This window comes from Mesoplodon bidens (genome assembly GCF_964165515.1).
Source record: "Mesoplodon bidens genome assembly, chromosome: 6".
NCBI lineage: Eukaryota > Metazoa > Chordata > Mammalia > Artiodactyla > Ziphiidae > Mesoplodon > Mesoplodon bidens.
This window is the reverse complement of record NC_138162.1, coordinates 51,727,806-51,751,428: the sequence shown is the minus strand read 5'-3', so window position 1 is coordinate 51,751,428 and position 23,623 is coordinate 51,727,806. Positions and strand designations below refer to the sequence as shown.

General features: G+C 41.6%; 1 protein-coding gene across 1 annotated transcript in view; it reads left to right on the top strand.

Moving 5' to 3' along the window:
• The window catches only part of LOC308618579 (angiopoietin-1 receptor-like), a 66,262-nt gene that overhangs the window by 37,901 nt on the left and 4,738 nt on the right, over positions 1–23,623 (top strand). The window contains exons 11-18 of the mRNA XM_081236631.1: positions 378–665; positions 2,387–2,686; positions 10,707–10,861; positions 12,391–12,601; positions 14,960–15,070; positions 17,375–17,565; positions 18,113–18,226; positions 22,873–22,943. Of these exons, the coding sequence (XP_081092757.1) occupies positions 378–665; positions 2,387–2,686; positions 10,707–10,861; positions 12,391–12,601; positions 14,960–15,070; positions 17,375–17,565; positions 18,113–18,226; positions 22,873–22,943 (1,441 nt within the window). The remainder of the gene's footprint in view (positions 1–377; positions 666–2,386; positions 2,687–10,706; positions 10,862–12,390; positions 12,602–14,959; positions 15,071–17,374; positions 17,566–18,112; positions 18,227–22,872; positions 22,944–23,623) is intronic.

The window sequence follows — 23,623 nt, the reverse complement described above, 5'->3', positions numbered from 1 at the left end:
TTGTAATGGACATCTTCATGCACCTAGCTTTTCGCTTCCTTTGAGTTGTTTCTTCAGGATAAATCCTTGGTAGTCAGACTCTTCTCCCAAAGTATATGATCATTTCTAGAGTTCTTGGAAAATATTCCCAAGTTGTCCTTCAAAGGGGTTGTATTCCTGTCTTACAATTACTCAAGCTACATCCTAGAATATTTTAAAGCTTTGCTGTTCTGGTAGGAAAAAGAAAAAGTATTACCTGGCTGGTAGCGTGTGTTTCTTTGATAGCTTGTGAAAGTCTATATTATTCTAGGAGCCAAGGTTATCCTATAAAGCTGTCCTTCGGGGCTGTTGTTACCTTCACCCTATATAAAAACAATGATTATTCTGGTTTCTCCTAGGTCTTCCTCCTCCAAGAGGTCTCAGTCTCCTGCCAAAAAGTCAGACCACTCTAAATTTGACCTGGCAACCCATATTTCCAAGCTCAGAAGATGACTTTTATGTTGAAGTTGAGAGGAGGTCTGTGCTAATGAATAGTGATCAGCAGAATATTAAAGTGCCAGGCAACTTGACTTCAGTGCTCCTTAACAATTTACAGCCCAGGGAGCAGTACATAGTCCGAGCCAGAGTCAACACCAAGGCCCAGGGGGAATGGAGCAAAGATCTCATCGCTTGGACCCTTAGCGACAGTAAGTACCTCATGATGCCCCAGCCTTGCCTGAATGACACTTGGCTGCTGCTGTTTAGACTTAGCTCCCGTCACTTCAAGTCTGCTTCTTAGAAACCATAAAAGGTAGTTAGTTGTGAATGGAGGCTCATTAGTGCCCCCCACCAACACATCAAATCATTTTAGCAACCTGCAATATATACCAACTCTTCATGTGTTTGGATTTGTGATAATTCAGGCAGGACTGTGCTAAAATTTACCTTTCCTTTCTATAGAGTTACTTATTAAGTAAATTAATAACATGAATAAGGTTTTCTAGGGCTTGTTGAGTCTGTTATATGACAGTTTTTAGGATTGTTGCACACAGATGATGATTCATCTAATTCATCTAATCTTAAAAGCCAAAGAACTCTGCTTGAAAAATCTTCAAAACAGACAATTCTTGGCATTACAGTCTATATTTGAGAGTAATAAAACAACTTTTCTTTCAAAATATTCTTCAGTTCAGGCTTCTCTCAATCTCATATTGGTCATTAAAAATTAGTTGGAACTTCTAGGATTTCTTTGTAGAATTGAAAGCTTTTTCATCATGAACCAGAGAGTTCTATTTTGATTCACTGCATTAGAACTGTCTGTGCATTTTGGAGTCCTTGGAAAGATTAGGTGTTTCTGGGTCACACCAACCGTCACTTATGCTAGCATCCTGTGGTCTCTTGTCAACTCCCAAAGTCTGAGGTTCTTTTCTGCAGCTGAGTTGCCACCTCGCCAGTAACAGGTGTGTAAACTGGCTCTTGTTTTTCCAGGCACTCTCTTGTATCAATAACATGGGGAAGTCTCAACGGTTTTGTCTGTGTTTAGGGATGTCTTCTTCATCTTTAAAAAATTCTGACATTTAGAAGTTATAGGACAATGCAGAGAATAATACAACAAAAACCTACATTTCTACCACACAGAATTAACAACTCAACATTTTGTCATATTTGCTTTCAGCCTTTTTGTGGAAGTAATTCCACAATACAGATATATCAAAATCCTCTTTGACCATCATCCCCAATCTAATTCTCTCCCCTCTCCCCAGAGACAACCAAAATTATGAGTTTATTATGTATCTTTCCATTCAATGTTGTATAATTTTAATACATTAAGTACATCCATAAGTGTGCATATGCATATATAGTCTCCATCTTGCTTTTTGAATATGTCTGCTAAGTGCTTAACATATTTTCTAACAAGTGCTTAATACGGATAGGCCCTATGGACCAGTGGCTAACTGCAGACTAACAGGAATCTTATTTCTTCTACTTGAATCTATTTCTTAAAAGCTGTGTGACCTCAGCCAAGTCACTTAATCTCTCTGAGCCTCAATACTTACAGTAAGATTGTTATGAGGAGTCAATGAGTTACTATATGGAAGGGCCTCTATAAATGTCAGCTCTCAACATTTTTCCTTAGTATCAAAAACAGTGTAATAGCAGTTTGTGGAGTAACAGAATTTCCGAGGTCTTAATTTAGTTTAAGGATGGCAAATATGTGATGTGTGTGTGTTGCCATTTTCCTGTCTGCAGCCACTTGTCAAGTCTGCGTCGAGTCCACTACCAACTGGTTGGAGTTACCCTCTGAGATAACACTTACTAGCCATTCATGGTTTATGAGCTGATATTAACTCTCTCTCAAAAGCATATTAATCATAGAGATGGTAATATATCTTAAGTAAAATATTGTTTGTTTGTTTTAAATTTCTAGTTCTCCCTCCTCAACCAGAAAACATCAAGATTTCCAACATCACAGACTCCTCAGCTGTGATCTCTTGGACAATCCTGGATGGCTATTCTATTTCTTCTATTATCATCCGTTACAAGGTTCAGGGCAAGAATGAAGACCAGCACATTGATGTGAAGATCAAGAATGCCACCATCACCCAGTATCAGCTCAAGGGCCTAGAGCCCCAAACAGCTTACCAGGTGGACATCTTTGCAGAGAACAACATAGGGTCAAGCAATCCAACCTTTTCTCATGAACTGATGACTCTTTCTGAATCTCAAGGTTGGTAGAGTGGACAGGTATTTACATAGAATTATTTCTGGAGAGTATCAGAAAAGCCCCACTGTCTTAGATATTTACCCCATATTCGCATCATGTGACATAATGGGCTGGTAGGCGTCACCATCTCTAAAGAGGTCCTTGGAATGAAAATGCCCCTTGGAAGGATAGCCCGTTGATCTGTTATCTATCATGAAAACTTAGGTGAACTTAGCCCATCAGCACTCCCCACCCAGCAATTGAAACTCTGAGGGATATGAATGTGATTCCATGCAGAAGGAAGACAGAGGACCCAGCTTAGTGGAGACAGCCCTGCGTGGTGCTTCAGTGGGCACTCCAGGAACCACACTCCACTCTTTCTCAGAACGAACCCTCTTTTAGCTTGGATGACACTATGCTAGTCCGAGTTTTCTTTTACTTTTCAGATCCAGGTTATGATGTCTCCACGTCCACCGCTAACCCCCACTCCAGAGAGAATAAGCCCTTTGAGATAGAAATCGCTCAGAGTGCCAAGCACACGAGGCGCAGTGTTTGAGATTTTTTGAAATTGAAATATAGTTGATGTAATGTACCATATTATGTTAGTTTCAAGAGCACTACATAGTGATTTGACATTTGCATATATTATGAAATGATCACCACAATAAGGCTAGTAATCATTTGTCTCCATACAAAGTGATTACAATATTATTGACTACATTCCATATGCTGTATATTACATCCCCGTGGCTTATTTATTTCATAACTGGAGGGTTGTACCTCTTAATCCTCTCCAGTGTTTGTGATTGGTAAAACCTGTTGAATGTAATTAGTGAACAAGGACCCCGGGGGGTGGGAAGAACTGCAGCTCCTGGAGAGCCTTCCCTCTGAGTTCTGTCTGAAATTGCACTTCCTCGCGCTCTGCACTATACAGCTTGTGCAAGGCAATGTACCTAGAGGGACATTAGAAGGAAATGGTGATTTCTGCAAATTTATAATTCAGACCAGAGTATTTTTACAGAAAATGTTATAGCACTAAAAACTTCTTGGTTCTCTTGAGGCCTCCCTAGGGCTTAAGAAATAAAATCAAGCAAGCCCTGTTCTCAGTGATGATTCTTTGGAACATGTTTGAAATCTGCAAGGAATGATGGGTCTGCCAATTATAGAGAATTGTATGCAGTAGTTTTCACATGACACTCTTAATAAATGCATAATTTCTATAGTTACTTGTGTTTTGGTAAAACATGTACAGGCCCTAAATCCAAGTTATAAATAAAACACAAAGAGAAAAATTTAAAGACAAGATGTAACAAAACTAGAAAGCCCTTATCATCCCATTTCAGACATCTCTTTATGCACATATAAAACGGAGATAGAAGGAAAGGTAGCTAATCACAAAAGAATAATTGTTAAAAGATAGGATCATGCTCTACATGCTATTTCTCATAAAAATACATTGAATTTATCTTTATTTGAATTTAAATAAGGGAAAGAAGTGGAGAGGTTATACCATAGTCTTTAATAGTTTATTTTGACCTGAGCCCAAAACTTAATGGTTTTTCTCTCTCTCTCTTCTTTCCTTGTCCCATTGGTGTCCTCAGGTTTTCTCCATCAGCTCTTTTTTTTTAACATGTTTATTGTAGTATAATTGCTTTACAATGTTGTGTTAGTTTCTGCTGTATAACAAAGTGAATCAGCTATATGTATATATATATATCCCCATATCTCCTCCCTCTTGCGTCTCCCTCCCACCCTCCCTATCCCGCCCCTCTAGGTGGTCACAAAGCACCAAGCTGATCTCCCTGTGCTATGCAGCTGCTTCCCACTAGCTATCTATTTGGTAGTGTATATATGTCAAGGCTACTCTCTCACTTTGCCCCAGCTTACCCTTCCCCCTCCCCATGTCCTCAAGTCCATTCTCTACGTCTACGTCTTTATTCCTGTCCTGCTCCTAGGTTCATCAAAACGATTTTTTTTTAGATTCCATATATATGTGTTAGCATATGGTATTTGTTTTTCTCTTTCTGACTTACTTCACTCTGTATGACAGACTGTAGTTTGTTTGTTTTTATGGCTGAGTAATATTCCATTGTACGTATGTGCCACATCTTCTTTATCCACTCATCTGTTGATTAGGTTGCTTCCATGTCCTGGCTATTGTAAATAGTGCTTCAGTGAACATTGTGGTACATGTCTCTTTTTGAATTATGGTTTTCTCAGGGTATATGCCCAGTAGTGGTATTGCCGGGTCATATGGTAGTTCTATTTTTCGTTTTTAAGGAACCTCCATACTGTTCTCCATAGTGGCTGTATCAATTTACATTCCCACCAACAGTGCAGGAGGGTTCCCTTTCCTCCACACCCTCTCCAGCATTTATTGTTTCTAGATTTTTTGATGATGGCTATTCTGACCAGTGTGAGGTGATACCTCATTGCAGTTTTGATTTGCATTTCTCTAATTATTAGTGATGTTGAGCATCCTTTCATGTGTTTATTGGCAATCTGTACATCTTCTTTGAAGAAATGTCTACTTAGGTCTTCTGCCCATTTTTGGACTGGGTTGTTTGTTTTTTTGATATTGAGCTACATGAGCTGCTTGTATATTTTGGAGATGAAACCTTTGTTAGTTGCTTCATCTGCAAATATTTTCTTCCATTCTGAGGGTTGTCTTTTCATCTTGTTTATGGTTTCCTTTGCTGTACAAAAGCTTTGAAGTTTCATTAGGTCCCATTTGTTTATTTTTGTTTTTATTTCCATTTCTCTAGGAGGTGGGTCAAAAAGGATCTTGCTGTGATTTATGTCATAGAGTGTTCTGCCTATGTTTTCCTCTAAGAGTTTTATAGTGTCTGGCCTTACATTTAGGACTTTAATCCATTTTGAGTTTATTTTTGTATATGGTGTTAGGAAGTGTTCTAATTTCATTCTTTTACATGTACCTGTCCAGTTTTCCCAGTGCCACTTATTGAAGAGGGTATCTTTTCTCCATTTTATACTCTTGCTCCCTTTATTAAAGATAAGGTGACCATATGTGCGTGGGTTTATCTCTGGGCTTTCTATCCTGTTCTATTGATCTATATTTCTGTTTTTGTGCCAGTACCATACTGTCTTGATTACTGTAGCTTTTACCTGTACTGAAGTCAGGGAGCCTGATTGCTCCAGCTCCTTTTTTCCTTTCTCAGGATGGCTTTGGCTATTCAGGATCTTTTGTGTTTACATACAAATTGTGAAATTTTTTGTTCTAGTTCTGTGAAAAATGCCATTGGTAGTTTGATAGGGATTGCACTGAATTTGTAGGTTGCTTTAGGTGGTATAGTCATTTTCACAATGTTGATTCTTCCAATGAAAGAACATCATATATCTCTCCATCTGTTTGTATCATCTTTAATTTCTTTCATCAGTGTCTTATTGTTTTCTGCATACAGGTCTTTTGTCTTCTTAGGTAGGTTTATTCCTAGTTATTTTATTCTTTTTGTTGCAATGGTAAATGGAAGTGCTTCCTTAATTTCCCTTTCAGATTTTTCATCATTAGTGTATAGGAATGCAAGAGATTTCTGTGCATTAATTTTGTATCCTGCAACTTTACCAAATTCATTGATTAGCTCTAGTAGTTTTCTGGGAGCATCTTTAGGATTCTCTATGTATAATATCATGTCATCTGCAAACAGTGACAGCTTTACTTCTTTTCTGATTTGGATTCCTTTTATTTCTTTTTCTTCTCTGATTGCTGTGGCTAAAAATTCCAAAACAATGTTGAATAATAGTGGTGAGAGTGGGCAACCTTGTCTTTTTCCTGATCTTAGTGGAAATGGTTTCAATTTTCCACCATTAAGGATGGTATTGGCTGTGGGTTTTTCATATATGGCCTTTATTATGTTGAGGTAGGTTCCCTCTATGCCTCTTTATGGAGAGTTTTTATCATAAATAGGTGTTGAATTTTGTCAAAAGCTTTTTCTGCATCTATTGAGATGATCATATGGTTTTTCTCCTTCAATTTGTTAATATGGTGTATCACATTGATTGATTTGCATATATTGAAGAATCCTTGCATTCCTGGGATAAACCCCACTTGATCATGGTGTGTGATCCTTTTAATGTGCTGTTGGATTCTGTTTGCTAGTATTTTGTTGAGGAGATTTGCATCTATGTTCATCAGTGATATTGGCCTGTAGTTTCCTTTCTTTGCGACATCTTTGCCTGGTTTTGGTATCAGGCTGATGGTGGTGTCCTAGAATGAGTTTCGGAGTGTTTCTCCCTCTGCTATATTTTGGAAGAGTTTGAGAAGGATAGGTGTTAGCTCTTCTCTAAATGTTTGATAGAATTCTCCTGTGAAGCCATCTGGTCCTGGGCGTTTGTTTGTTGGAAGATCTTTAATCACAGTTTCAATTTCAGTGCTTGTGATTGGTCTGTTTATACTTTCCATTTCTTCCTGGTTCAGTCTCAGAAGATTGTGCTATTCTAAGAATTTGTCCATTTCTTCCAGGTTGTCCATTTTATTCACATAGTTGCTTGTAGTAATCTCTCATGATCCTTTGTATTTCTGCAGTGTCAGTTGTTACCTCTTTTTCATTTCTAATTCTATTGATTTGAGTCTTCTCCCTTTCTTCTTGATGAGTCTGGCTAATGGTTTATTAATTTTGTTTATCTTCTCAAAGAACCCGCTTTTAGTTTTATTGATCTTTGCTATCATTTCCTTCATTTCTTTTTCATTTATTTCTGATCTGATCTTTATGATTTCTTTTCCTCTGCTAATTTTGAGGGTTTTTTTTTTGTTCTTCTTTCTCTCATTGCTTTAGTTGTAAGATTAGGTTGTTTATTTGAGATTTTTTTAGTTTCTTCAGGTAGTATTGTATTGCTGTAAACTTCCCTCTTAGAACTGCTTTTGCTGCATCCCATAGGTTTTGGGTCATCGTGTTTTCATTGTCATTTGTTTCTAGGTACTTTTTGATTTTCTCTTTGATTTCTTCAATGATGTCTTGGTTATTTAGTAGTGTATTGTTTAGCCTCCATATGTTTGTATTTTTTACAGTTTTTTCCCTGTAATTGATATCTAGTCTCATCGTGTTGTGCTCAGAAAAGATACTTGATATGATTTCAGTTTTCTTAAATTTACCAAGGCTCAATTTGTGACCCAAGATATGATCTATCCTGGAGAATGTTCCATGAGCCCTTGAAAAGAAAGTGTATTCTGTTTTTATTGGATGGAATCTCTTATAAATATCAATTAAGTCCATCTTGTCTAATGTGTCATTTAAAGCTTGTGTTTCCTTCTTTATTTTCATTCTGGATGACCTGTCCATTGGTGAAAGTGGGGTGTTAAAGTCCCCTACTATTAAATTGTGACTGTCCATTTCCCCTTTTATGGCTGTTAGCATTTGCCTTGTGTATTGAGGTGCTCCTATGTTGGATGCATAAATATTTACAGTTGTTATATCTTCTTCTTGGATTGATCCCTTGATCATTATGTAGTGTCCTTCGTTGTCTCTTGGAATAGTCTTTATTTTAAAGTCTATTTTGTCTGATATGAGAATTGCTACTCCAGGTTTCTTTTGCTTTCCATTTGCATGGAATATCTTTTTCCATCCCCTCACTTTCAGTCTGTATGTGTCCCTAGGTCTGAAGTGGGTCTCTTGTAGACAGCATACATACAGGTCTTGTTTTTGTATCCATTCAGCCAGTCTGTGTCTTTTGGTTGGAGCATTTAATCCATTTACTTTTAAGGAAATTATCAGTATGTATGTTCCTATTACCATTTTCTTAGTTGTTTTGAGTTTGTTTTCGTAGGTCTTTCCTTCTCTTGTATTTCCTGCCTAGAGAAGTTCCTTTAGCATTTGTTGTAGAGCTGGTTTGGTGGTGCTGAATTCTCTTAGCTTTTGCTTGTCTGTAAAGGTTTTAATTTCTCTGTTGAATCTGAATGAGATCCTTGCTAGGTAGAGTAATCTTGGTTGTAGGTTTTTCACTTTCATCACTTAAATATGTCTTGCCACTCCCTGCTGGCCTGCAGAGTTTCTGCTGAAAGATCAGCTGTTAACCTTATGGGGATTCCCTCGTATGTTATTTGTTGCTTTTCCCTTGCTGCTTTTCATAATTTTTCTTTGTATTTAATTTTTGATAGTTTGATTAATATGTGTCTTGGCATGTTTCTCCTTGGCTTTATCCTGTATGGGACTCTCTGCACTTCCTGGACTTATTTCCTTTCCCATGTTAGGGAAGTTTTCAACTGTAATCTTTTCAAATATTTTCTCAGACCCTTTCTTTTTCTCTTCTTCTTCTGGGACCCCTATAATTCAAATGTTGGTGCATTTAATGTTGTCCCAGAGGTCTCTGAGACTGTCCTCAATTCTTTTCATTCTTTTTTCTTTATTCTGCTCTGTGGTAGTTATTTCCACTATTTTATCTTCCAGGACACTTACCCATTCTTCTGCCTCAATTATTCTGCTATTGATTCCTTCTAGAGTATTTTTAATTTCATTTATTGTGTTGTTCAGCATTGTTTGCTTGCCCTTTAGTTCTTCTAGGTCCTGGTTAAACGTTTCCTGTATTTTCTCCATTCTATTTCCAAGATTTTGGATCATCTTTACTATTATTCCTCTGACTTCTTTTTCAGGTAGACTGCCTATTTCCTCTTCATTTGTTTGGTATGGTGGGTTTTTACCTTGTTCCTACATCTGCTGCATATTTCTCTGTCTTCTCATTTTGCTTAACTTACTGTTTTTGGGGTCTCCTTTTCACAGGCTGCACATTCGTAGTTCCTGGTTTTTTTTGGTGTCTGCCCACAGTGGGTGAGGTTGGGTCAGTGGCTTGTGTAGGCTTCCTGGTGTAGGGGACTGGTGCCTGTGTTCTGGTGGATGAGGCTGGATCTTGTCTTTCTGTTGGGCAGGGCCATGTTCAGTGGTGTGTTTTCTGGTGTCTGTGAACTTAGTATGATTTTAGGCAGCCTCTTTCCTAATGGGTTGTGTTGTGTTCCTGTCTTGCTAGTTGTTTGGCATGGGGCGTCAAGCACTGGAGCTTGTTGGCTGTTGGGTGGAGCTGGGTCTTAGCGTTGAGATGGAGATCTCTGGGAGAGCTCTTGCCAATTGATATTACGTGGGGCCAGGCAGTCTCTGGTGGTCCAATATCCTGAACTCGGCTCTCCCACCTCAGAGGCTCAGGCCTCACACCAGGCCAGAGCACCAAGACCCTGTCAGCCACGTGGTCAGGTATGGGGGGGATTTTCTTGCCTTTTGGGAAGTGTGAGGTCTTCTGCCAGCGTTCAGTACGTGTTCTGTAGGAGTTGTTCCACATGTAGATGTATTTTTGATGTATTTGTGGGGAGGAAGGTGATCTCTATATCTTACTCCTCCACCATCTTGAAGGTCCCCCTGCAATAGGAGCCTCCACTGAAGATGCCAACCTCCACAAGAGCTAGAGGTGCAGAGGCTTTTTTTTCAGAGGTTTTGCAGATTGTCTTTTTGTTTTGTTTTGTTTTGTTTTCCTTTGTGCTTCGTCTAGTTTCAGTTGTTCACAGGGTGCTTCATGCAGAGGCCTTGCATCTGGCACTTCAGATCAGAGTGCGTAGTAAGAAAATCTCCATTAGCTCTTTAAAACAAGAAAAAAGCCAAAGCCAAATATCTTACAGACGCTATGCTCCTTAGAGTTGCAGAGCTTTAAAGCTTTTCTAGGTGGTTAAATTGTGCAGGGAGGTTTAGTCACTTACCCAAAGTCATAGATCTAGTTAGTCATTCTCACTATTACTTGATAATATTCATCTGCTTGGGCCTGTACTTGGAAGTGAAAGTTGAACAAAGGACAACAATTAGTGATTAGCATGTTGCCATTTAAAAAGGTCTTTTGCACATTTCTTTGAACTTATAACAGCCCTGTGAGTCAGACTCATCTCCACTGAGCTCCAGAAAATAAATGAGTAGCCCAAGGTCACCTAGCAGGGCTCAGGCTGGGCTCAGGCTGCCATTACTTTCCCATTACACTGTGACTTCTCCTGCAGATGGTCTTGGCCTCTCTCTCTACCTAGACTAACCTGCTCCTTCTCCTGTGTTCTCCGGCACAGCCCCAGCAGACCTCGGAAGCGGGAAGATGCTGCTGATTGCCATCCTTGGCTCAGCGGGAATGACCTGCCTGACGGTGCTGTTGGCCTTTCTGATCATGTTGCAGTTGAAGAGGGCAAACGTCCAAAGAAGAATGGCCCAAGCCTTCCAAAACGTGGTATGTCTCATCTTCCTAATAGTAATAAGTGCAATTCCACATATATGCAGAACCTTCATTTTAAAGACGTGGGTCAAAAATTTTACCTGTAAAGCAAATATTTCCCTTAGGCAAGTTTCGTCTTTTCTTTGTCTTCCATTATGAAATGGGAGATAAATAGCATGACTATATAATTTCTTGTCCAAATCAGAACAATTCTAAGAGTGAAAAGGCTGCTCTTAATAAGTATGCAGGAAACCAAGCCTAAAGCAGGACTACTGCCCCATCAGAAAGAGAATACAGTCATACTAGTAATAAGTCACCAGCAAGGGTAATCTTGTAATATAAAGAACTGAACATTTTTGGTAATGAATGGCAGAAGGGTAACCAGACCTCAGAGTGATAGGTAATGAAGATTTGCACTAGACCAGTGTTCCCCACGTTTCCCTGTTTCCAGTTTCCATTTTGTACTTCTAATATCTCTTTCAATTCTATTATCCCTCCTATATGTATGGATTACCTATACGTGTGTATCTCCATTCCTGTGCACCCTTCGGTCTGCAGCCATAGTTCATGGTGCTTGGCACGGCCTCTTTCTTTCATCTAGGAATTTTGACCAGTAAAAAGTTTAGAAAATCATACTTTACCTATAGGCACCCCATTTGAGTCCTTTGCTATACTACAGCCTGAACATTTCTCTAGTTTGTGGTTTCAAGCCCTGTAAAATTAATCTGTACCCAACTTTATTGATTCTGTATATGAAACATTGAGTACAATTACATATTCCAAATGAAGTATACCTTCCTGTACATGAGTCCCTGAGATTCCCTCCAGTACAGAACAAGGGAAGCTCTGTAATCCGACTCCTTGCCAGAGCTGGCTCAACTCAGGCTGTCCCTGTAGAGGAAGGACCAACAAGGTGGTAGAGAGTGCTAGAGCGCATCATGGTACTACTGATGCTTTGTTCTGATACCATCAGCAGCCACTGAAACTCAGGAGAAAAGGAGACACCCTGTTGGGTTTTACTCTAAGCATCAGTCATCTTGGGGCCAGTGTCTGTGCCAGAGTGGGCTTGAGAGATTCTGAGCTTTAGGACAAGTTGAGTAAGAGCCAAGAATAGACCAAGATGACGCTAGGAAACAAAGCTCTCACAGAGGTGTGTCCTGTGATTGACTCATATCGATCTCTGAGTTCTTCTCCAGATCAGAACTCAACGCCTGCTCATTCCACAGCAGAGTAGAAACTCAAGTGTGACTAACTCAGGAATATGCTATTTCGTGGCATACATGCTGTTATCCTCCCCTCCCTCACCTCTGCAGACATAACTAATTGATTGTGGCGTGCTTTGCCACTGAGGCCTGTGATCGTGCCCATGCAGCTCTATAGGCAGCCACTTCATCTGAGTGGGCCTGTTCAATGAACCCTATTTCCGTTTTCATTCTAGAATTGGATACAGTATTTCTTTTTTCACCCAGTGTGGGTACAAATCAGGAGGTATTATGTACCTTAAAATTACGAAAAATCCTGACACAAAACCATTATTTTTCTAGCGGGAAGAACCAGCTGTGCAGTTCAACTCAGGAACTCTGGCCCTGAACAGGAAGGCCAAAAACAACCCAGATCCTACAATTTATCCAGTGCTTGACTGGAATGACATCAAATTTCAAGATGTGATTGGGGAGGGTAATTTTGGCCAGGTTCTGAAAGCTCGCATCAAGAAGGATGGGTTACGGATGGACGCTGCCATCAAGAGAATGAAAGGTCAGTGCTTGGACTGCTCGAGTCAGCATTTTATTAGGGTGGGGGGACAGCTTGACTTCCTGTTGAATCTTTCCTCTAAGGTCTTACGCTCTTTAAAGAAAAAGTTGGCGTGGTGTCAGATAGAGCTGTTATGTGCAACTGAAGGTGATGTTTCCTTTGAGGGTCAGGGTGTAAACATGAAGGCATAAGCTATTTAGATACCACTGTCTTGATTCCTTGGGATGTGAGAATACAGATTCTCTGTCATACCCTGCTGACTTTGGGGGAGCATTATTTTTCTTAATCCAGTGGTCCTCAAAATTGAGCATGCATCCGAATCACCTGGAAGGCTTGTTAAAAAACCAGATTCTTCAGCTCCACCCCACAGTTTCTGATACAGTAAGTCTGGCGCAGGGCCAGAGAACTTGGATTTCTAATTAGTTCCCATGTGATGCTGATTCTGAGGCTTGGGAGACCACACTTGGCAAACCACTATCTTCATGGATTATCTGCATCAACATTCCTAGAAATATTGTTAGAAATGCATCTACTTGGGTTTCTCCTTCTCATGGTTCTACTGTATTCTAATTTCTGGGATGGTGCATGAAAAATCTATGTTTTTAAGCTTGCTCAGTGGCTCTTCTGTACACTCAAGTTTGAAAACCCTTGATGTATGGTCACAGGAACTAGATCTTTTCCAGTTGTGTTCAAGACTGCTTGGGGGAAGAAAAAGAAAAAAAGACTGCTTGGGGCCTATCCATTTAATCAGATCTTCTGAGAAAGCAGAATGACTTGTTCCCTGGCAATACTAGCTGTCTTCTCTTCCAGGTGAAATGGCAGTTTAGAAATGACTTGATTGCGAAGCTGCACTGTTGCTTTTACAGCACACAGGCTTGAAAAGTGGCGTATTAGAGCCAGCAATGTAATTACTAGTTGCATTGGGCAGCTCCATTGTAAGGACTCTCTGAGGTTGCTGATGGGTTTTCCTTCTTTTTGACTGCAATATTAAGCCTAAGATGACAATTAACCCTAAATCTTTTTAAATCATCGCTGTTTTCCACATTGCTAGAAAACACTATGTCAGAAAATGAACAAAACAAAATAAACACAGTATTATTTATGCTTAGAGACAGTAATGTTTCAAACCACACACACACACACACACACACACACACACACACCCCTTGCTTAGCATCCAGAAATCCCTTTTTCATTTTGCTACTTTAGTTACAGGGAGCTTTAGGAAGCAGTAAAAATAGTGAGAGGAGAGAGGGTGTAGAACTTTGTAGCATCAGTTTTTACTGGCATCTGACCTGAGCTGATTGTCTATCTCATGCCCATGTGAAGAGGTAGAATAGCTTAACAGGGCACCAGGGCAGACAATTTTTGCAGGAAAAATCATGCATGCAAAGAGGGCAGCTACTGACAACCTTATTATAAAGAGCTTTGCTTTTTAAATGCTTCCAAGGTATTGACCCTCAGGTCCCTGTGGTATAAACAGGGTCCTCGACTTGGAATTGCCTACTTATCAGCCTTATGGGTACCCTTAGCCCATATGAAACATTCCCATAATTTCCAAGCATGTTCAGGCATTCACATGGCTACCAGCTCCCTTCTCACCCTTTCCCCCAATGTTATTTCTTCAAAAAGCCATAATAGTATACTGTCACTGACTCAAGGCTGATCAGCCAGTTGTGCATCAGCCAAAGAGCTTTCTCTTCAGCCTGACTGGTGGTTCTCCCTCTGATCAAAGTGCTAGTGGACAGATGGAATGAAAGGAACAGAAATAAATGCAACTGTTTCCTGACTACCAAGCAACTTCTATGAAAATGACATTGAGATTTGAATTTTTTCAGTAGGACTGGTTTATGAAAAAAGTAAAGTTATTATAATAAAGCAAGGTGTGTACACTACTGCTGATGTTTCACTACAACTTTGTTTTTATCCCTGAGCATATTTGTCTCTGGACGGTAGAGTTAGCTGGGAGAGCCAGAGTCTAAGAATGGATGCAGCTCCATCTCGACCAAATCATTTCCCTGGATATTTGAGAGCTTCAACAGGAAAACTTCAGAGCAGTGGTTCTCAAGCAGGGGTGATTTTTCCCCCAGGGGGGACATTTGGTGATTTCTGGATACATTTTCAGTTGGGCTACTGGTATCTAGTGGGTCAGGTCAGAGGTGCAGCCAAACATCCTACTTTGTACAGGACAGCCCCCAACAATAAAGAAGCATCTGCATTATAGTCATCTCTGATTTCTATACAGTTTTCCAGACCTAATGGTGGCTGAGTGTACCTGAAGGTTCTGGGAAGCAGAGGGGGGACAGTTGTTTCTGAAGAGGTGTAACAGAAAGGGATCACTACTCTTTACTTTCTTCCCAGAATATGCTTCCAAAGATGACCACAGGGACTTCGCTGGGGAACTGGAGGTGCTTTGTAAACTTGGACACCACCCAAACATCATCAATCTCTTGGGAGCGTGTGAACATCGTGGTAAGATGTTCTTTTCCTGTCTTTCCTGCCAGATTTTTTTTTTTTTTAAAACAGGCACATTCCATATTGAAATTAGGAAAGACAGTCATCTAAGATTGTTATCTATTTTTTTTTAAGTTGCAGTTTCAGTCTGAATGTCTGGTCCCATTAATAGATCATGCTGAGATTTAGTACCTTTTTGAAGGTAGATCCCAAGGCTGAATCTTTTGGCCTCTGATGTGGTTCAGCTAGTACTGCCCCAAAATATCCATGGCTCCTACATGCCTCCACCTTTGCTAATCCAGAGGTTTTCTCAGCTACTACTAAGTGGATTGAGGCAGCCCTCAGCACCAGGAAGAGTGAAGTAGATTGGTTCTTGTTAGTTGCCTACCTTTTCATTTTCCCTCCAAACCCAAGGAACTGATATTCTGAATGTTAAATCTGTGGATGCCATTAATCTACTGTAATGTGAAAGCACTGGTGATGCTTAGGTTAAAATAATAATAATAAGCTTATATCTAATAGTATCAATACTTTGTTTTTATCCAAAACAATGTCCTGTACAATAACACTGAAGTTTTACAACTATCCTATGTCACACATACTCTTAAGTCCAACTTACATTATTAATTCAAGTATTTATTGAGTATTTCCTATTGTAATGCATGTAATTAGCTGTGAATGAGTAGGTAACAAGAAATCTTTCATGGCTTTACCTCTGCTTGCTACCTGGGTTTGTAGGTCTAAATCTATGCTTAATCTTAATTTCTCGTGGAAAAATTTGCTCCAACAAAAAAGCTCCACACAGTAATTATTTACAGACTTGACAACCTCTTGTTGACTTTGCAGCACAAATACCAACAATGGAAAAGAGACTCCTTCCTTTTCCTCAATTTATTAAACTAAAAATACTGGTACTTCAAACAATGTATCATTCTGTGATCCAATAAGGGTGTAATTCTGAAAGCCAGATCATGTCTCTTAGGTTAGATAATGAAGTAATGACATTTATTTTTGAGCTATTTCCTGAGAACAGTAATCAGCATGGGACAGCAGTAAATGAAAGTTAAAAAAAAAAAAAAGAAACCGACAACAACAGAAGAATGTATATCTTTTAATATTTTGCTCTATCGTCACATTATTGGTTGGCTCTTAAAATTTATAATTCAGTAAAGAAGTGAGAAAGCACATTCATACCAGAATTGAAGTATATCTTTCCTTATAGTACAACAGGATTCAGTGCTAGATTTTTTTAATTTTTGAGAATTTCACTTCCTTAGAATATCTTTGAAGTTTAAATTCCTTCAACATTAAAAAAAGACCAAATAATTCACCTTTAAAAGACAGTAAAACCACTTTACTTTTCATTGGCTCCAAAGATCAATGTTTTTATCAAAGCAGCTTACATTTTATTAAAAAGGGAAAAGGAGAAAGCAATTTGGAATAAAAATAAGACACTGCACCATAGTTTCCTCTAGGAACTATTTTGTTTTATTTTTTTCCTAAAAGGTTGAGTTTTCTGGTTTCTGTAAGCAAAAATGCAATCCCTGACACTAGGCTCTGCTGACTAGTGACCTACTCAGCAATATAGTGACTTATTCCAGATTTTAGGGAGGAGCAGAAGGCAGGAGAGAGAGAAAGTTACCTGGTGTGGGTCCTCTTCTGCTATGGATATTTTATCATTGTTTTTTGATTAAAAAAATATAACCTCGGGCTTCCCTGGTGGCGCAGTGGTTGGGAGTCCGTCTGCCGATGCAGGGGACACGGGTTCGTGCCCCGGTCTGGGAAGATCCCACATGCCGCGGAGCGGCTGGGCCCGTGAGCCATGGCCGCTGAGTCTGCGCGTCCGGAGCCTGTGCTCCACAGCGGGAGGGGCCGCAACAGTGAGAGGCCCTCGTACCACAAAAAAAAAAAAAAAAGCTAGATTCATACTGGAATAACATGCCTGGCTCATATTAGGTTCTTGATATTCAATATTGATTGAATAAAAAAATGACAAGTGATGTGGACTAGCTGTCTTAGATCGTCTGGAAGCAAATGCTTTGATTTCATTCTACTAGTGTCACCGAGTAGGTGACAGGAAGCCCTCTATGTTTGGTAGAGGTGGGGAGGGGAACCCTGAGAGCAAGCACTTTAAGTATTGCAGGAATGATGTCACTTGTCTTCCTCCTGGCCCCAGCATTACCGAGGTCGGTACCACTAGGTGTGTAACTTTACGATAAAACAGAGGTGTATAAGCGGTTCCTGAGAATCATAGCACATCTCAGAAATATCACGGCAGCTTAGGGTTACCGATAAAGTGGTGCTGTCTCCCTTCCTGCCCAGGCTACCTGTACCTGGCCATCGAGTATGCCCCCCACGGCAACCTCCTTGACTTCCTGCGCAAGAGCCGCGTGCTGGAGACGGACCCTGCGTTCGCCATCGCTAACAGCACCGCCTCCATGCTGTCCTCCCAGCAGCTCCTCCACTTTGCAGCAGATGTGGCCCGGGGAATGGACTACTTGAGCCAAAAACAGGTTCGTCCTGAGGATCTTGCTTTGGACATCTTTCCTCTGAAAGTCTCTCTGGAATCAGAGTTTAGATAAGTTTGTACATTTGTTTTTGGTCGCTGTCTCTTCCTTAATTCCTTCTTACAATCTTCTAACTTTCATATCTTTGCTAATATGTCATCTCTTTATATAGAAGTTAATGCCCAACACTGACGGTATGTTTATCTAGTGACTCTTATCATGTATATTTGGTGAGGTGCCTTCACCGATCTAAGCTTGGTGTGGCTCTAAATAATGCATAGTAGCAGAGGCCATTCACGGCAACTGGAAGATTTCATGACCTGGTTTTTCTTCCAGGTTGCTCCTCCAGAGACATGTGGGTCATTTGGCAGAATCCACTCACTGAGCATTTAGGAGAGGAACTTTAAGGGAACTGGATTCTGGTGACTTTTGAAAACCCCTTTTCACACTGACCTCTCTGTTTCCCAAAGCTCTTGCCCCTACGCAAGAAACAAAATGGAGTGAAAAAGCAAATGCGATGCTGAAAATACATGATTTTTTTTTTAAATTTCAGTTTATTCACAGGGACCTGGCTGCCAGGAACATTTTAGTTGGTGAAAACTATGTAGCCAAAATAGCCGATTTTGGATTGTCCCGAGGTCAAGAAGTGTATGTGAAAAAGACGATGGTAAGTTCAGAACAGACACTGATGAGATCCTTTCTGGGGCACCCCTCCCTCTCCTGATGTTGTTTCTCTTAGAATACCATCTTTCTGTGATGACTGAGGCCTCTGACCATTTTCCCCATTGGATAATGCCCTGGCCCAGCAAACATCCTTTCTCATTTTTGATTCCTAAAATGACTGGAGGGTCGACATTTACCAATGAAGAAGGCCCTGTCACATGTGGCCAAGTAATTGAACGTGCAAGCCTAGTGCTGCAGGGACTCAGGTCTACATCCAGCCCAGACCCTGAGGTCTGGTCTCACTCAGAAACCTCTGGAGAGCTCCCACAGTCCCCTTTTGCACAGCAAACTTAGGAGGGGGGAAAAGACACTTAATATACCTTCTAAAACATCAAGGAAATCAATTAATGAGGTTCCTAAATCACAAGGATGCTCTAGAGAGAAACTCATAACTTCTAAATGCTCATACAAAATTTCCCTCTTTGCCAAAAGTTCTCTGCTCACTCTTCAAGCCCCAATCAAATCCACTTTCACCTAATGATACCTAGTCTCCTAAACATTCATATTTTATCTTCAAATACAAGCTCCTGGGAGAACCTCACCACAGTGTTAGAAGAGAGAAGCTGGACTCATTCTGCTACTTTTGTCCACCCTAGAATCATAAAGCCCTGGACATGCCACATTCCTGGACATTAGTGCTGTGCCGACAACATGCCACCACCCTCTGCTTTCCCTGAGCGGGTGGGCAATGTAGGGCGTTGGGGGTGACACACCCTGTAGTCTTTGCACGTGTTGGGTAGGTCCACTCCACTGGCCTGGCTCTCCCAGCATTACCTGGGCTCAGCTTTCTTGGGATGACTCCAGTTCTTATAACATATAGAGGGTCCTTTTACTTTTGTGGGTACCAAATTGCCTCCTAGCAAGGCTCAGGCTTCTGTGTTTATCCTCAAGCTCAGGTTTCCTTTCTCTTCAATATACTTATTTTAGTTACTGACAAGATAACACAGAAATAATACTCAAGAATGCTTTCAAGAGGAAATGGTCCACAGTTCACAACCTGGACACGATTAATTTATTTTATTCTTTACTTATGGCCTTCCACAGGCATACATTCTTTTCCATAGTTACAATCACAGTGAACCTAACCACTTTGGAACTTCCCACTCTCTTTTTGGATGAGGTTTTGAAGTTAGTCTCCTTTGGTTCTTAGAGACCACCATGCCCCTGGTCCTGTATACTTATTAACATCAGCACTTTTTGGAAGCCAGAGATGCCTCCCTGAGGGCTGGTTTCCAGGTAATATTTTTTTTTCCCCTAAACTCTTCAGATTTGCCCCACTCAAAGCAGACTTTTCTCTGGGAAGGAGCTGGGCTGGTCTTAAAGAAGCAGGACCTACCACCACTCACCCATCTACTCTGGCTCTCCCCACTCCTCCTGGGAGCATCCTCCTTAGAATCCTCTTATCTCCATCACAGAATCCCTCTCCTTCCTTCACTCTGGAGTGGGCGGGGCGGGGGTTTGCCCCAGATGAGGGGCAAGAGAGGTTAACACAGGTTAGCCCCGTAATCCACGCATTTTATTTGGTTGCTTTCCTTAGGCCCCCAAAGCTAAGGTTGGTTTGCTCGACATTTCATCAAGGGTAGGGATTTCTGTATATTGGGGAGCTTAGGAGGAGTGCTTAGAGGGGCGGAGCACAGGTAGGGCTCAAGTCTATCTCCCAGTGGAAGGGCAAAGTGTGCAGTGGCAGCATGGGGTCTGGGGAGGAAAAGGACAGGGTGAGGGTAGGGGAAGAAAAGAGAAGGGACTGGAGAGGAGCAAGCTCCCGGCAAGAAGGGTGCAGTATAGCAAGACACCACCAGAGGGCAGAGGAGCCACTTTCTCTGGCCTATTATTTAAGTCAGAGAGATTCAATTCCTATTGTACCTAGAGTCGTCCGGGGAAATTAAAAAAAATACAGATGCTGAGTCCTATGGCTTAGATATTCTGATTCAGTTATTCTGGGGAGGGCATCCTGCATCAGTTTTTTTTTTTTAAATTCCCCCAGGCGATGCTAATACTGGAAGTGTAGCAAACTAACGTACTTAAGTGATTTGGGGTTTTACTATCATTGATTAATATATCGATCCCGTCAGCATGGATTTATTTATTACTATAATGTTTCATGCTTGTGCTAGGTTTGGGGATAATATAATTCAGACACAGTGTTCTCCTTCAAAGAGCTCAGAGACCCATAATGAACAATCGTCACAGTGGATGAGGCTGAGGATGAGGAAAGTGCCAGTGCCATGGGAACTCAGAGGAAGCACACTGAAGCTTTACAGTAAATGTCAAATAGATATTGGAGATGTCAGAATGAAGTGGATGACCTGGAGGATGTGGTATATATAAAAATCGAGAGGCAAAGGAAAGCATGGAACCTTTGGCCATTAAGTAATTCAGTATGGCTGGAGTGTGATGCAGAAAAAAGGGAGAGTTAAAATGCAAGGCTGGGACTTTCCAAGGGAGTGTGGAAAGTTCCAGAATGGTTAGGTTCACTGTGATTGTAACTATGGAAAAGAGTGTATGCTTGTGGAAGGCCATAAGTAAAAAATAAAATGCAAGGTTGGAGTTAAAACGCAAGTGGGGATAAGGTCCTGAAGAGCTTTGGATGCCAGCTAAGGATCTGGGGACTCACCTAAGTATTGGGGATCTTGGGACATTAAAGAACTTTAAGGAAGGGAACCACATGGTTGTACTTGCCATTTAGAGTGATTGTGGTGTGGAGAACAGGTCATCGGGGTGAAACTAGAGGCTGGGAGATCCGTGGAGAGGTGGTGGTTTCATCAGGCAGGAGATGATGGTGGCCTGCACCAAGGTGATAGCAGTAGGGACAGACACATGTGGGCAGATCCAAAAGCAGTCAAATAAAACAGAAAGGAAGAAGTGTGCATGGAAATCAGTCATTAGGAGGTACGAGGTCAGAGGTCAGCTGGTTGGGAGTAAATGAGAGCAAAGACCCAACAGGAAATGGAGACAACTCTTTCCGTTCCATAGCTGTGAAGGGGAAGAGAGAAAAACAGGTGACAGATGGGGTGGGGTGGACATAGAGAGAAGGGAGGCGTGGATGTTGAGGAGAACACTGAAGATGTAGATGTGAGAAAGGATCCTTTTTTAAAAGAAGACTATTTTTTTTTAGAGCAGTTTTAGGTTCACAACAAAATGGAGAGGAAGGCACAGCGATTTCCCATATACTCCCTACCCCACACATGCATACCCTCCCCCATCATCAACATCCTCTGCCACAGAGGTACCTTTGTTACAGCCAATGGACCTGCATTGACATGCCATAATCACCCAAAGTTTATAGTTTACATCAAAGCTCACTCCCGGTGTTGTACATTCTATGGGTTTGGAGAAATTTATAAGGACCTATGTCCTTCATTATGGTATCTTACACATTTTCACCGCCCTAAAAATCCTGTTTTCTGCCTATTCAGACCCTAAACCCGACCCCACCCCTAGCAACCATGGATCTTTTTTGAGAAAGGATACTTTTATATTTAAACCTTAAAGTACAGGACAACCATTTGGGATTTATGGTCAGAAAGAGCTTCAAAATAGTGCCAGTAAATACAGAACTGGGAGAGAATTTCACATTCAGGAATAATCCTTGGGATCCAGGTCGGGGCTGGTCTCATGGAAGGGGAGTCTGGGAGAATGCCTGCTCTGGTTTTGAGGGGGGCTGAGAAAGATCCCCTAAATACTCCTGATTTTGCCCCACCCACTGGCTAATGTAAGCTGAAATGCCACTGTTAGAGCTTGGACAGATCTCTGGGAGGGAGGGATCCATCTCTCAGTAGGGTTCATGTATTCCTGGGGTGGGTCGAGAGGAAAGGAACCCAAATTCATAGCAAATTTGAGGAAACTAGGAATAAAACTCAGAAGTCAAACTTCACATTTTCCAGTCCACATCTCATTTTCCCCAGCCTGGACTCAATAAGCCAAGAAATGGGGCAAACCTGGAGGGAGTCGGGGCCAGGCACCCAAAGGGTGGGCAAGTGTCTCTCATCCTGTCTCCAAACCCAATGCACGTGGCACTGGCTAGAAGTCATCACCTTCTCTGTGAATCACGGGCATACTCTTCCCTTTGGCCTGAAATGCTCTTTCCTCCCCCATACACCTGATGGTGCCTACACATCTTACAGAACCGAACTCATGTGTCCCCTCCTCTGGAAACTCCTGCACAATCCCCTCCAGGCACACGCGGTCTCCTCCCATCACTTTAGCCTTTCCTGCATTACAGCTTACTTCCTAGGCCTGTCTCTCCTTTCACACCTCTGAGTGCCTCTGACAGCCACAAAGGGAATAACTGAGTGACTAGCGAAAGGACACACACATCCACACACACACGTCTGCACACATCGTTATTTTTCTTTATGTGAAACTGTGGTAGGGGCCCCTTGAGGTAAGTGGGACTCACACAATTTGCAAGTCTTTGAATTTAAAAGCACACTTGTGGGTGGGACATGTGCAAAACAGTTCCTGAGTCTGCCACGCCTTCTGTCTGGGGACCTCCCCGGGGACTTGGGTGAGTCCCAGCTTCACGCCAGCGGCGAGCCTTGGGAAGGGGCCCTGTCCAGCCTAAGCGGCATCTCACCTCGTTCTCTCCAGGGACGGCTCCCCGTGCGCTGGATGGCGATCGAGTCACTAAATTACAGCGTGTATACAACCAACAGTGACGTGTAAGTAAAGCCTCTCACTGCTGAGGGATTTTTTTTTCTTTTTTTGTCCCAGAAAAATATCCATTTGACAGAGGTTTTAAAGAGAAGCAGAAATATTGTATCCGTCTGGGGAATAAAGCTAATCACTAATCCCAGGAAATCACAGACTAAATGAAGCCACAGAGGGGACAGTTTTCCCTGGTGGCAGGCTTTGGGTTTCTTTCTGCATGTCGAGGAGTGACCTCAAGTGGTGAATCCCTCATCTCCAGAGGAGCAAGGGGCATCCCAGCCTTCCCATGGCTCCACTCCCCAGACTGACCTCAGCACGAGGACCTAGATCAGAGGAGGTGGCCCCACAGTAGCTGCTGGGGATCAGAGGTGGCAGGGATGGAAAGCAGACAGACACAGTGGGAACCATCTCTGCTTGCAGCCTGCATGACAAGTCTCAGGCTGGCGGGGGAAGGAAGGGTTGGGATTGAGGCCTGAGCCCTCTTGCTCAGGTTCCCTCTTTTCAGGAGGAAGAACTGAGGCCCCGAGTGTTCCTGTGTCTTCAGTGTGTGCCTTTATATGTTATCTCACATCATCTCTGCATAACTTTAAGAAATTGGTGTCCTCACTTTTGGAAGAATACACTAAGAGGCCTCAGGAGTTCTAGTCACTTGTCTCAGGTCACACAAGTATCAGGTGGCAGAGATGGGATC